This window comes from Leucopleurus acutus (assembly GCF_964270905.1).
Source record: "Leucopleurus acutus genome assembly, chromosome: 3".
Lineage (NCBI taxonomy): Eukaryota > Metazoa > Chordata > Mammalia > Artiodactyla > Delphinidae > Leucopleurus > Leucopleurus acutus.
In genome coordinates this window covers 81,992,674-82,006,422 of record NC_139145.1, presented here as the reverse complement: position 1 = coordinate 82,006,422, position 13,749 = coordinate 81,992,674, and the positions used below count along the sequence as shown (strand labels likewise).

The 13,749-nt window shown below is 37.9% G+C and overlaps 1 protein-coding gene across 1 annotated transcript in view; it reads right to left on the bottom strand.

The window, feature by feature from the left end:
- PGGT1B (protein geranylgeranyltransferase type I subunit beta) overlaps positions 1-13,749 on the bottom strand; it is a gene marked incomplete at its 5' end in the record, with an annotated part of 60,878 nt that overhangs the window by 18,482 nt on the left and 28,647 nt on the right. The window contains one exon of the mRNA XM_082836599.1: positions 4,070-4,115. Within this exon, the coding sequence (XP_082692725.1) occupies positions 4,070-4,115 (46 nt within the window). The remainder of the gene's footprint in view (positions 1-4,069; positions 4,116-13,749) is intronic.

Sequence of the window (13,749 nt, the reverse complement as noted above, 5' to 3'; positions counted from 1 at the left end):
TACGAACCAAGTATTACGGGAATATAGAAAAGGGAGAAATTGCTTAGGGCTGGGGGGACAAGAAACAATGAAAGATTTTACAAAGAATGTGACAGTGAAACTAAGCATAGAAAGATGGGTAAAATTTGAAGTTTAAGGAAAGGGAAATGAAGAGAAGTAAAGGGGAAGCATTTCAAGTATAGGAAAAAGAACATTAGTAAAGTCCAGGGGTGAGAAGGCATGTAAGAACATTTGGAGAATACATTTTCTCTGCAACCTAGAGCACATGGAAGGGATCTCTCACATTACAAAGCTAGGCTGGCACTGGACCACGGAGAACTACACTAAGAGATTTAAATATGGGCAGAATGGTACTGCTGAACAAGCATAGGGTTTCAAGACACTTACCTGATATGTGAGCCTAGGAGTTAAGTTACTTACCTTCTCTGAGTAAAACGACAATAATCACTGTGGTGGTTTTATACTGTGTTAACTTGGCTAAGCGAGAACTGTTTCCCAGAATCCCCTTCTTTATATGGTCTGAAGCTAGAGAAATCTGTGTGAGATCTCTAAGGTGGAAGTGAAGCAGTAGCCATTGCCCTGGTTGTGGGCACAGAAGGTAAGAGACAAGGGTAGAGGTGCTGTGAGAGTCTAGCTTGCCCTTATTCTCCCATATACTTGGAATCCAAGTTCTTTCTACTTCTTGCTCTAGTGACACCAGGCCCACGAATGGATGTACGAACAACAGCCTTCCAGTTACATTCTGGCAGCTGCATGCACCTGGCTCTCCAGATTCCCCTGCAAGGTCTCACTTGTCCACCTGTGCCAGTGCCTCAGGAGAGCTTGTCAGTGACTCTTTCCTGATCCACCTACTACTCCTTTCAGGGCCTTACTTCTCCATCTTCTTCCACAACCATGTAAAATCTTACTCCTATAATAAATTCCTAGTCTTTAATATTCATAGTGATTTTGCTTCTGATTGAATCTAACTAATACAAAGATGTCCACTCTCGGAGGGCTAGTGTGAGGATTAAGTGAGAATAACTGTTAGCTGGCACAGAGCAGCTGCTTAATAAATAAATTCTTTTCCTTTTAAGTCCGTAAAAGGTTATAAACTGGTGACTAACGGAGGACTGGTGTGACTGGCAAGTTAAGAACAACAACAACAAAAAACAGAACAGGAGATTAAACACCCCAAATTCTGGATTTCTGGCTCTCTGAAAAATCAGTAGATCAGAATAGTTCCACATTCCTGAATAGCAAAAACAGACTTGGAAGGAAGGAAAGAGCAGAATGATGGTTTTTAAAAATGTGCAGCTTGAGAGATATAAAGGTAGCTAGCTCTGCCTGGCAGGCACACAGAAAGGCAGTATGCAGCTCAGAAGCAACAGTATAGATTTGGAAACAAAGTGTGGGTGCCATCACCCCAGGGATGATTGACAGGGAACCATCTGTTAGTTCATTTAACTATGTGCCACATGTTACAAGTGTGGGAGATAAAACAGTGAATCAAACAGGCCAAAACCTCTGATCTCATGAGGCATATATTATGTGGAGACAGACAATAAACAAATAAATAAAATAAAAGTGATATGGAGAAAAATAAAGCCAGAAAGGGGGACAGAGAATGGGGTATGTATCTGTGGTTGGTTTGCAATTCTAAACAGGAGGTGTGTTAGTGGGTGGTTTGCAATTTTAAAAAGGGGGCTTTTCCAAAAATATCATTTGAGCCAATACCTGAAGGATGTGAAGTGAAGCCAGGTGTTTGCTAGGGATGGGAGTGGAGGATTCTATATAGAAGGAATAGCAAGTATAAGAGTCCTGATATTTAGAAAGATGAATGATCCAATGAAAAGAAGGAAGTTGGACTAAGATAAAGAGGTGAGAGGAAGAAACAAAAATAGTGAAGGAGCCAGAAACAACTTGTCAGGAAGAAGGACAAGAGGAATTGATACTTCAAGAAAGAAGGGGGAGAGGCTAACAGCTTCATTTGCTTCAATAAATAGAAGATGAGGAATGAGAAAAAGACACTGGATTTGAAATGTAGACCATTCATGACTTTAAAAGAAATATTTAAGTTGCCGAATCTTACACAGAAAAATTAAAGAACAAGCCATTTGTGTAGAAGGGCAAATAGTATACCTGGACTACTATTCTAAAAAGATTAATAAAAGGAGAAAAAGGGAGAACACCATGACTTCAGAGTGCCCAATCTGCAAGACTACTTTTTAGAAAGAGGTTTCTCTTGCCAGTGTAGACAGTGATAAGATAGGGAAGGGAGGCTATACCAAAGCCTTCTAGAGTAGTACTTCTCAGCCTATCTAACCTCACAGCACACAAGAACATTAAAACGTCTGACATTTGCAGAACACACAGCGGTGACCTGAGGAGCGAGCTCCTGGCACCTAAACGGGAGCTCTAGACACCTAGGTCTTGGCTGCTCCAAAGGCTCAGGCAGCAATAGCTTGGCATGCCTACAGCCCATTTGCAGCACACCCTGTACTGTGGCACCCTGCGTAGGAAGCCCTCCTCTTGGGCTTTAGACCTTAAATCTACCAAGACAAAAAGAGTGCAAAAGGAAGGTGTAAGCTTTTTGGCATGAACCACAGCCCATCAATGATGATCTTGCTGGGTGTGATCCTACTCAAGTCATACTGACTCCAAATCACTACTTGTGTGACTCAGCAAGACTTTTCTTCCATCCAAGAGTATCAAGTTTGAGCGGCCCTCTCTGTTTCATATCCCAGAGAACGTAATCCCATTTTCTGGGGAACAACAGTGTTTGTTCCACAGGTCTCCTGCACTGCAAAGTATCTCCTCCGCCTGAGTGCCCATTAACATCCTTTACGATAGTGAGCCCAGACCTCGTCTTCTCAGAAATTCTTATAGATGCCAGATTTCCTCTTTGTGCAACTACAAGTATATCCCTCCTTACCAAGTAGTGATGACCAGTGACATAATTGCTACTGCCACCCCCAATCTCATATAGACATACACAAGAATTATGATGTCCTAATTATAGTATGGCTTCAGAGGAAAATCCAAGACAGTTTTCTATACGCCCCTTAGTGACACGTATACTCTACAAATACCACCGAAGGAGGGAGTGAAAATGTCAGAGAGGGAAGAGATACCTGATAGGACAGGTCCTAGGGAAAGCACAAGGAATGTGTTTTAAAAAAATGTTTATACATGGTTTACAGTTTACAAACCAGTTTCCCTCATATCTCTAAAAATAATTTTAAAGAAAGATATAATTATTTCTACTCTGTTGATGAGGAAATCCTCAGAGAGATTAAGTAAGGGGCCTAAGCTACATAGCTAGTGTTAGGGCTGAGACCTGAATATTGATGTGTTCTTTCTACTCTATTGTGCTAGCAGAGGGATGGACACACAGGTGAGCACAAAAACACTGCTGTGATGAAGAGGAAACAAGGATTTCACTCAGAGAGCCTCCCTGATCTGGGCTCTTTTTTAAAAAAAAAAAAAGGAGCAAGGAAGTGCATTTACTTCTACATGATATATTCCACTTGAAAGAGTTCAGGCTATTGATGTTTTGACAAACTAAGTGACTATCGCTCACTCTGGTTCTGCCAAAATTGAGGAAAAGTGTGAAAGGAAAGACTGTATTAATGTACGCAGTGAACATATGCTATGTGGCAAAATGTTTTATCACTATGACTTAGGACAATTATATTAAGGAAGGTAAAAAAAATTTTTTCTTCACAAATTCATTGATTCATGTTTAATATTCTGTATCTAGCTTTTTAGTATTACACCAAAGAAGAAAACGTGCTGTTTTCTAACAATATTTTAAATCATCCCAAGATGTTTTCATGCAACTAACAGCTGAAATGATCACCAGAAAGTACTGTTTGAACATTCTGGTCTGAATAATCTCTGAATGGTTACTGACCTAGGAGAGGCTCGAGTTGGCACAGCAGTGTCAACAGAGAGAAGTAGGAAAGAAGACAGTCAGGCTGCACCAAGAGTTGAGACAGACTTCTGAGGTCCTACATGTTGAAGATACCATGATGTTATTTGAAGGAACAAAAGAAACTACATGTCCATTTATTTTAAGATGCCTTACCATGAGATTCAAGTCCAGCTCCCTGTGCCAACCCATTGTCATAGGACTGAAAAAGAAAAATATGTTCAGTTTAATAGGGAAATAATAATAAATAAATAAGTTGTCATTATGCTAATTTTTTGTCTCTTGATCTAATTTTAGTTCTCCTTTATATTTTTCAAAATATGCACTCTTTCCCACAATGAAATAGATCTAGGCATTTTCAAGTACCTGCTCTTGTCTTATTCACCAAGCCAAATCAGTAAATGTATGCACTAGGCATATTCTAAGAATAGACTGTCCAAAGATGGCACCTACATATTTAATTTCTACCCAATAAGAAGCCCCAACCTTTATTCCTCTCTCACTTTCAAGAATATATGAATTTAAGGAAAATGTAAGGATTTTATACTCCTATAACATTATAAACACAAATCTATTTTGAGGCTCTTAGGTAGCCAATGATAATGGTGCCTGCCTAAATTTGAATCTCCCCACATATCCCACAAAATCAAAACAGGATAAGAACAATACAACTACATAAAACTGAAACCTTGTCAAAGCTAGAAGACATGCTCAAGCTTCAAATTTCCTTTCTACAGAAGAAGAAACATCAAATCCCACACTCCTGAAATACTTTTGCAGAGAGCAAGGGCAATCTATGAAAACTTGTGAGGAAGAGAGAGGAGGGACGCTAATGGCAGGTCTGAGATTACCTAAAATCACTAGCTTAAATCACTAGGAAAAGCCTCAGTGTGAAATACAGGCAATCCTTGCTTTGCACAGTTCCAATATACACAAATTCCAGGTACCCCCGCTTAGTTAAGTAACATAGTATGGTTCAAATTTCAGTAAAAACAATATATTAACAGTTAGCAACTGCATAAAGTACAAACTTGCTGCTAGCTCCTCAGTCCACAAACCATTACATACATAATAGATGTGTATCACAATCAGTGACCAATCATGTCACCTTTTTCAAAGTCTGTAGTAATTGGTCACTGCACATGTTTTTCAGTTCACACAGACAGCAATGTATGTGGCTGTGCTGTCTCTTTGTCTTTTAGTGATAAACCCACATGATGTTTTAAAAACATAATCAAAAAAGGAGATTGGCTACCAAAGATGAAAGTGCAGTAAAGAAATGAAAAGCAGTTAACACTGAAAGTGAAATTGAGATCAAACAGAGTAATATAAGAAACAGCTATCATGACAGTGCTGGCTGATTGAGACTAGATATGCAGTCAGAAAAATCAAGTGAAGGCGAAATATCTACATAAATGAGGAAAGTGGCTCTGATGAAAAAGATGGAGATGTTCTAGAGAAGAGATGCTGGCAAAAACTTCACATAAAAGGAACTCTCAGATATTTCACAACAATGAAAATACAAAGGACAGAATGTTGGAAGCTGATACAAACTTAGAAAGGAGTATGATCATTTACCAAGACAGAAAAGATGCCTGCTCCATATTATAAATTATATAATGAGAAAACAAACAGTGCTGTTCAAGCTACTATTGATGAATGTTTTTACACAGAAAACACTTTAATTTTCAATATTGCTAATGTTTTAAATTATGATGTACTAATAAATAAACATTGGTTTTACCATTTAAAAATTCTGTATACATTTATAACGGTAATAGTTTTTAATGTTTTGGCAAAAAATTATAAAGGTCACAGAACAAGTGTCATTTTTCCCACTGATGATTAAAATCACTGTGCATCATTTCAGCCTGCAAGACCATCATTACAGTCTGGCACTACCAGGCAAAGTGAGGATGCCTGTACTGTAGGAGCTCTGGTAACGCTGAACAGTGACTACAGAGAAAAGACCGAGGAGAGTGTGCAAGTCAAGGTGGCAGCATTCAATGGGCATAAGTCTGGTGAAGACAGTTAAAAAAGGAAGGGAGAAGGGCCCACTGAAGACCAAATAAATGAAAACTCCAAAGAGCAAAATGCAAAAACCCGGGAAACAAAAGAGAACCTTTCTCCTACCAGAAAATCACAGAACTCACAAACCTTCCCCAATCACTGAACAAACAAACAAACAAAAAGACACTCTAAATTAAAGAAACCATACTTTGTTTCTCTGCACTGAAAAGAGGGCACTCTTAAACTAGGAATTCTTGTAAGAAAAAAAAAAATCCACTAATGACTAAACAGAAAAAGACAAAGTAACTCTGAGATGAAAACACAACAATCAGAATGAAAACATCCCAGTATAGGAAAATCTGCCTTCACCTCCAAAAAATGGTGATAAAGCAAAGGAAAACTGTAATACAGCACCCCAAACTCAATTGCATATCCTCAAATAAGCATTCGGAAATATGAATAGAGATTTAACGTTAAAAAATGAAAAGGATAAACAGTAGGAAGAAATAAAAATTAAATGATTTCAGGAAAACACAGTAAGGGACATTTAAGAAAGGCTGAAAACAGCAAAGAGAATAAAAATGAGATAAAGAAGTAAAAAGGGTCAGAGAGAAAGTGGTTGAAATGAAAGATAAGCAAAGAAAGAAAACACACTAAATTGGAATACCTAAAGAAAAAGGAAAAATAATGGACTACAAGTAGGGGTCAGCAAACTGGGGACTACAGGTTAAATTTGGCCTGTGGCCTGGTTTTGTACAGTCCTAAAGTTAAGAAAATGGTCAAACTCATTCCTAATAAAATAAATGCAAATTAAAAACACTGAGATACCATTTTTCACCCATCACATTGGTAAAAATAAAAACTGTGTGAAAACACATTCTATTGGTGACACTGTGTGGACACAGGCACTCTCATACACTGGTGGGAATATAAATTGGTTCATACCTTTTGTAGAGAAAATGGGCAATATCTGATAAACTTTATGTATGCATTTACTTTTTTTATACAGCAGGTTCTTATTAGTTATCTATTTTATACACATTGGTGTATATATGTCATTTCCAATCTCCCAATTCACCATACCCCCCGCTTTACCCCCTTGGTGTCCATACTTTTGTTCTCTACATCTGTGTCCCTATTTCTGCCTTGCAAACTGGTTCATCTGTACCATTTTTCTAGATTCCACATATACGTGTTAATATACACTATTTGTTTTTCTCTTTCTGACTTCACTCTGCATGACAGTCTCTAGGTCCATCCATGTCTCTACAAATGACCCAATTTCGTTCCTTTTTTATGGCTGAGTAATATTCCATTGTATGCATGTACCACATCTTCTTTATCCATTTGTCCGTCGATGGGCATTTAGGCTGCTTCCATAACCTGGCTATTGTAAACAGTGCTGCAATGAACACTGGGATGCATGTGTCTTTTTGAATTATAGCTATCTCTGGGTATATGCCCAGCAGTGGGATTGCTGCGTCATATGGTAATTCTTTTTTTTTCCTTTATGTTTGTTTTATTTTTTCATTTTGAAAAAAGCATAACATATGCTTTTTAAAAATTATTAAAATAAAACCCTAGAAAAGCATAACATTTTTTTAAATTTATTTTATCAAAGGTATATACATTCATCATTTAGAAAGTTAAATGGTACTGAAAAATTTATAACAAAAATTTGTAACAAAACAGTGATTCCCTGCATCATTCCTCACACTCCTCCAGTACCCTTTTCCAGAGGCAACCACTTTTCAGTATTTGGCCATTTCTTCTGGAGTATACATCTTGGTGCTTCCAAATAATATGCCTAGATCATACTGTTTTAAATTGTGACTTTTAGACATATTCTATCATTTATTATGGTAGATAAGCATCCAACTCTCTTACACCCCATTCCCCTCTGTTCCTGTGCCCCATGCTCCGAGGATACTACACTTTGCTTAAATCAACTTCTGTGATTATGTAACCTGTCTACGAAAATACAATTCACAGTTGAGCATTGTGGACTATGGTTGTTTATTTTCTTATTTTTCCTGAAATTAACTGTTACCTTTTCCCCCATTTGTGTGCTTTACTTTGTACTGACCGTCTAATAGACACAGCTTCTGATAGACACAGTCAACCACCATTAGACACCTACCAATGTCTGTCTTTCTCTTGAACAGAGCCCCCCACTCCTCCATCCTTGTCCTATCTGGGTTGAGTGCTCTCCACACTGTTGCAGAGCTGTCATCTGGGGACTTCCCTTCACTATCAGCCTTGGAACTTCCTACGTTTTTCACCTGAGTTGGATTTCTTATCTTTTCCTCTTTCTTGGTTTACTCTTTTGTTTTGGTGGAGAACATCCTCTAGGAGTCAAGGCAAAGAAGGATCTTTCCTTTGTCCCAGTGTTATGAAATTTCACAGTAATGTTCCTGGGTTTGAGCCTATTTTCATCCATTATAATGGGCCCTCAGTGGTCCTTTCAGGATATCTGGAAACTCAGATCTTTCCCTTCTGAGAAATCTTCTTGAACTTTTTTTTAACATCTTTATTGGAGTATAACTGCTTTACAATGTTGTGTTCGTTTCCGCTGTATAACAAAGTGAATCAGCTATACGTATACATATATCACCACATCCCCTCCCTCTAGAGTCTCCCTCCCACCCTCCCTATCCCACCCCTCTAGGTGGTCACAAAGCACTGACCTGCTCTCGCTGTGCTATGCAGCTGCTTCCCACTAGCTATTTTACATTTGGTAGCGTATATATGTCAATGCTACTCTCTCACATCGCCCCAGCTTACCCTTCCCCCTACCCGTGTCCTCAGCTCCATTCCCTATATCTGCATCTTTATTCCTGTCCTGCCCCTAGGTTCATAAGAAACATTTTTTTTTTAGATTCCATATATATGTGTTAGCATACGGTAGTCGTTTTTCTCTCTGACTTACTTCACTCTGTATATGACAGACTCTAGGTCCATCTACCTCACTACAAATAACTCAATTTCATTTCCTTTTATGGCTGAGTAATATTCCATTGTATATATGTGCCACATCTGCTTCATCCATTCATTGGCCGATGGACACGTAGGTTGCTTCTATGTCCTGGCTATTGTAAATAGTGCTGCAATGAACATTGGGGTACATGTCTCTTTTTGAATTATGGTTTTCTCAGGGTATATGCCCAGTAGTGGGACTGCTGGATCATATGGTAGTTCTATTTTTAGTTTTCTAAGGAACCTCCATACTGTTCTCCATAGCGGCTGTATCAATTTACATTCCCACCAACAGTGCAAGAGGGTTCCCTTTTCTCCATACCCTCTCCAGCACTTATTGTTTGTAGACTTTTTCATGATGGCCATTCTGACCGGTGTGAGGTGATACCTCATTGTAGTTTTTATTTGCATTTCTCTAATGATTAGTGATGTTGAGCAGCTTTTCATGTGTCTCTTGGCCATCTGTATGTCTTCTATGGAGAAATGTCTATTTAGGTCTTATGCCCATTTTTTGATTGGGGTGTTTGTTTTTTTAATATTGAGCTGCATGAGCTGTTTATATATTTTGCAGATTAATCGTTTGTCCATTGCTTCATTTGCAAATATGTTCTCCCATTCTGAGGGTTGTCTTTTGGTCTTGTTTATAGTTTCCTTTGCTGTGCAAAAGCTTTTAAGTTTCATTAGGTCCCATTTGTTTATTTTTGTTTTTATTTCCATTACTCTAGGAGGTGGGTGATAAAAGATCTTGCTGTGATTTATGTCGAAGTGTTCTTCCTATGTTTTCCTCTAAGAGTTTGATAGTGTCTGGCCTTACATTTAGGTCTTTAATCCATTTTGATTTTATTTTTGTGTATGGTGTTAGAGAGTGTTCTAATTTCATTTTTTTACATGTAGCTGTCCAGTTTCCCCAGCACCACTTACTGAAGGAATTGTCTCTTCTCCATTGTATAGCCTTGCTTCCTTTGTCACAGATTAGTTCACCATAGGTGCGTGTGTTAATCTCTGGGCTTTCTATCCTGTTCCATTGATCTATATTTCTGTTTTTGTGCCAGTACCATATTGTCTTCATTACTGTACCTCTGTGGTATAGTCTGAAGTCAGGGAGTCTGATTCCTCCAGCTTCGTTTATTTCCCTTGAGATTGCTTTGGCTGTTCAGGGTCTTTTTTGTCTCCATACAAATTTAAAGATTTTTTGTTCTAGTTCCGCAAAAAATGCCATTGGTAGTTTGATAGGGATTGCATTGAATCTGTAGATTGCTTTGGGTAGTATAGTCATTTTCACAATATTGATCCTTCCAATCCAAGAACATGGTATATCTCTCCATCTGTCTGTGTCATCTTTGATTTCTTTCATCACTGTCTTATTGTTTTCTGAGTACAGGTCCTTTACCTCCTTAGGTAGGTTTATTCCTAGGTATTTAATTTTTTTTGTGGCAATGGTGAATGGGATCGCTTCCTTAATTTCTCTTTCTGAGCTTTCGTTTTAGTGTCTAGGAATGCAAGAGATTTCTGTGCATTAATTTTGTATCTTGCAACTCCACCAAATTCATTGATTAGCTCTAGCAGTTTTCTGCTGGCATCTTTAGGATTTTCTGTGTATAGTATCATGTCATCTGCAAACAGTGACAGTTTTACTTCTTCTTTTCCAATTTGGATTCCTTTTATTTCTTTTTCTTCTCTGATTGCCATGGCTAGGACTTCCAAAACTATGTTAAATAATAGTGGCAAGAGTGGACATCCTTGTCTTGTTCCTGATCTTAGAGGAAATGCTTTCAGTTTTTCACCATTGAGAATAATATTTGCTGTGGGTTTGTCGTATATGGCCTTTATTATGTTGAGGTACGTTCCCTCTATAACCACTTTCTGAAGAGTTTTTATCCTAAATGGTGTTGAATTTTGTCAAAAACTTTTTCTGTATCTATTGAGATGATCATATGGCTTTTATTCTTCAATTTGTTAATATGGTGTATCACATTGATTGATTTGCGTATGCTGAAGAATCCTTGCATCCCTGGGATAAATCCCACTGGATCATGGTGTATGATCCTTTTAATGTGTTGTTGGATTCTGTTTCCTAGTATTTTGTTGAGGAGTTTTGCATCTATATTCCTCAGTGATATTGGTCTGTAATTTTTTTCGGTAGATCTCTGTCTGGTTTTGGTATCAGGGTGATGGTGGCCTCATAGAATGAGTTTGGGAGTGTTCCTTCCTCTGCAATTTTTTGGAAGAGTTTGAGAAGGATGGGTGTTAGCTCTTCTCTAAATGTTTGATAGAATTCACCTGTGAAGCCATCTGGTCCTGGACTTTTGTTTGTAGGAAGATTTTTAATCACAGTTTCAATTTCATTACTTGTGATTGGTCTGTTCATATTTTCTATTTCTTCCTGGTTCAGTCTTGGAAGGTTATAACTTTTGAAGAATTTGTCCATTTCTTCCAGGTTGTCCATTTTATCGGCACAGAGTTGGTTGTAGCAGTCTTTTATGATGCTTTGTATTTCTGCAGTGTCCGTTGTAACTTCTTTTTCATTTCTAATTTTATTGATTTGCGTCCTCTCCCTCTGTTTCTTGATGAGTCTGGCTAAAGTTTTATTAATTTTGTTTACCTTCTCAAAGAACCAGCTTTCAGATTTATTGATCTTTGCTACTGTTTTCTTTGTTTCAATTTCATGTATTTCTGCTCTGATGTTTATGATTTCTTTCCTTCTACTAACTTTGGGTTTTGTTTGTTCTTCTTTCTCTAGTTACTTTAGGTGTAAGATTAGATTGTTTATAGGTTTTGGATCATCGTGTTTTTGTCATTTGTGTCTAAGTATTTTCTGATTTCTTCTTTGATTTCTTCAGTGATCTCTTGGTTATTTAGTACATATTGTTTAGCCTCCATGTGTTTGTTTTTTATGGGTTTTTTTCCCTGTAATTTATTTCTAATCTCATAGCGTTGTGGTTGGAAAAGATGCTTGATATGATTTCAATTTTCTTAAATTTACCGAGGCTTTATTTGTGACCCAAGATGTGATCTATCCTTGAGAATGTTCCATGTGCACTTGAGAAGAAAGTGTAACCTGCTGTTTTCAGATGGAATGTCCTATAGATATCAATGAAATCTATCTGGTATATTTTGTCATTTAAAGCTTGCGTTTCCCTGTTAATTTTCTGTCTGGATGATCTGTCCATTAGTGTAACTGAGGTGTTAAAGTCCCCCACTATTATTGTGTTACTGTCGATTTCCTCTTTTATAGCTTTTAGCATCTGCCTTATGTATTGAGGTTCTCCTATGTTGGGTGCATATATGTTTATAATTGTTATTGTTTTCTTCTTGGATTTTGGTCCCTTCATCATTAGGTAGTGTCCTTTCTTGTCTTTTGTAACATTCATTAATTTAAAGTCTATTTTATCTGATATAAATATTGCTACTCCAGCTTTCTATTGATTTCCACTGCATGCAATATCCTTTTCCATCCTCTCACTTTCAGTCTGAATGTGTCCCTAGGTCTGATGTGAGTCTTTTGTAGACAGTATATATATGGATCTTATTTTTCTATCCATTCAGTGAGCCTGTGTCTTTTGGTTGGAGTATTTAATCCATTCACATTTAAGGTAATTATCAATATGTATATTCCTATTTTCTTAATTGTTTTTGTATGTCCTTTTTTTCTCTTGTGTTTCCCACTTAGAGAAGTTCCTTTAGCATTTGTTGTAGAGCTGGATTGGTGGTGCTGAATTCTCTTAGCTTTTGCTTGTCTGTAAAGCTTTTGATTTCTCTGTCGAATCTGAATGAGATCCTTGCCAGGTAGATTAATCTTGTTTGTTGGTTGTTCCCTTTCATCACTTTAAAATATCCATGCCACTCCCTTCTGGCTTGTAGAGTTTCTGCTGAGAAATAAGCTGTTAATAACCTTATGGGAGTTCCCTTATATGTTATTTGTCATTTCTCCCTTGCTGCTTTTAATAGTTTTTGTTTGTCTTTAATTTATGGCAATTTGATTATTATGTGTCTCGGCATGTTTCTCCTTGGGTTTACCCTGCCTGGGACTCTCTGTGCTTCTGGGACTTGGGTGGCTATTTCCTTTCCCACGTTAGGGAAGTTCTAGACTATAATCTCTTCAAATATTTTTGCGGGTCCCTTCTCTCTCTCTTCTCCTTCTGGGACCCCTATAATGCAAATATTGGTGCATTTAATGTTGTTCCAGAGGTCTCTTGGGCTGTCTTCATTTATTTTCATTCCTTTTTCTTTATTCTGTTCTGTGGCAATGAATTCCACCGTTCTGTCTTCCAGGTCACTTATCCATTCTTCTGCCTCAGTTATTCTGCTATTGATTCCTTCTAGTGTATTTTTTATTTCAGTTATTGTATTGCTCATCTCTTTTTCTTTGTTCTTTAATTCTTCTAGGTTGTTGCTAAACATTTCTTGCATCTTCTCGATCTTTGCCACCATTCTCTTTCTGAGGTCCTGGATCATCTTCACTCTCATTATTCTGAATTCTTTTTCTGGAAGGTTGCCTATCTCCACTTCATTTAATTGTTTTTCTGGGGTTTTATCTTGTTCCTTCATCTGGTACACAGTCCTCTGCCTTTTCATTTTGTCCATCTTTCTGTGTATGTGGTTTTTCGTTCCGCAGGATGAAGGACTGTAGTTCTTCCTTCTGCTGTCTGCCCTGTGGTGGATGAGGCTATCTAAGAGACTTGCGCAGGCTTCCTGATGGGAGGGATTGGTGGTGGGTAGAGGTGGGTTTTGCTCTGATGGGCAGAGCTCAGTTCAAACTTCAATCCACTTGTCTGCGGATGGGTGAGGCTGAGTTCCCTCCGTGTTGGTTTTTCAGCCTGAGGTGACCCAGCACTGGAGGCTACAGGCTC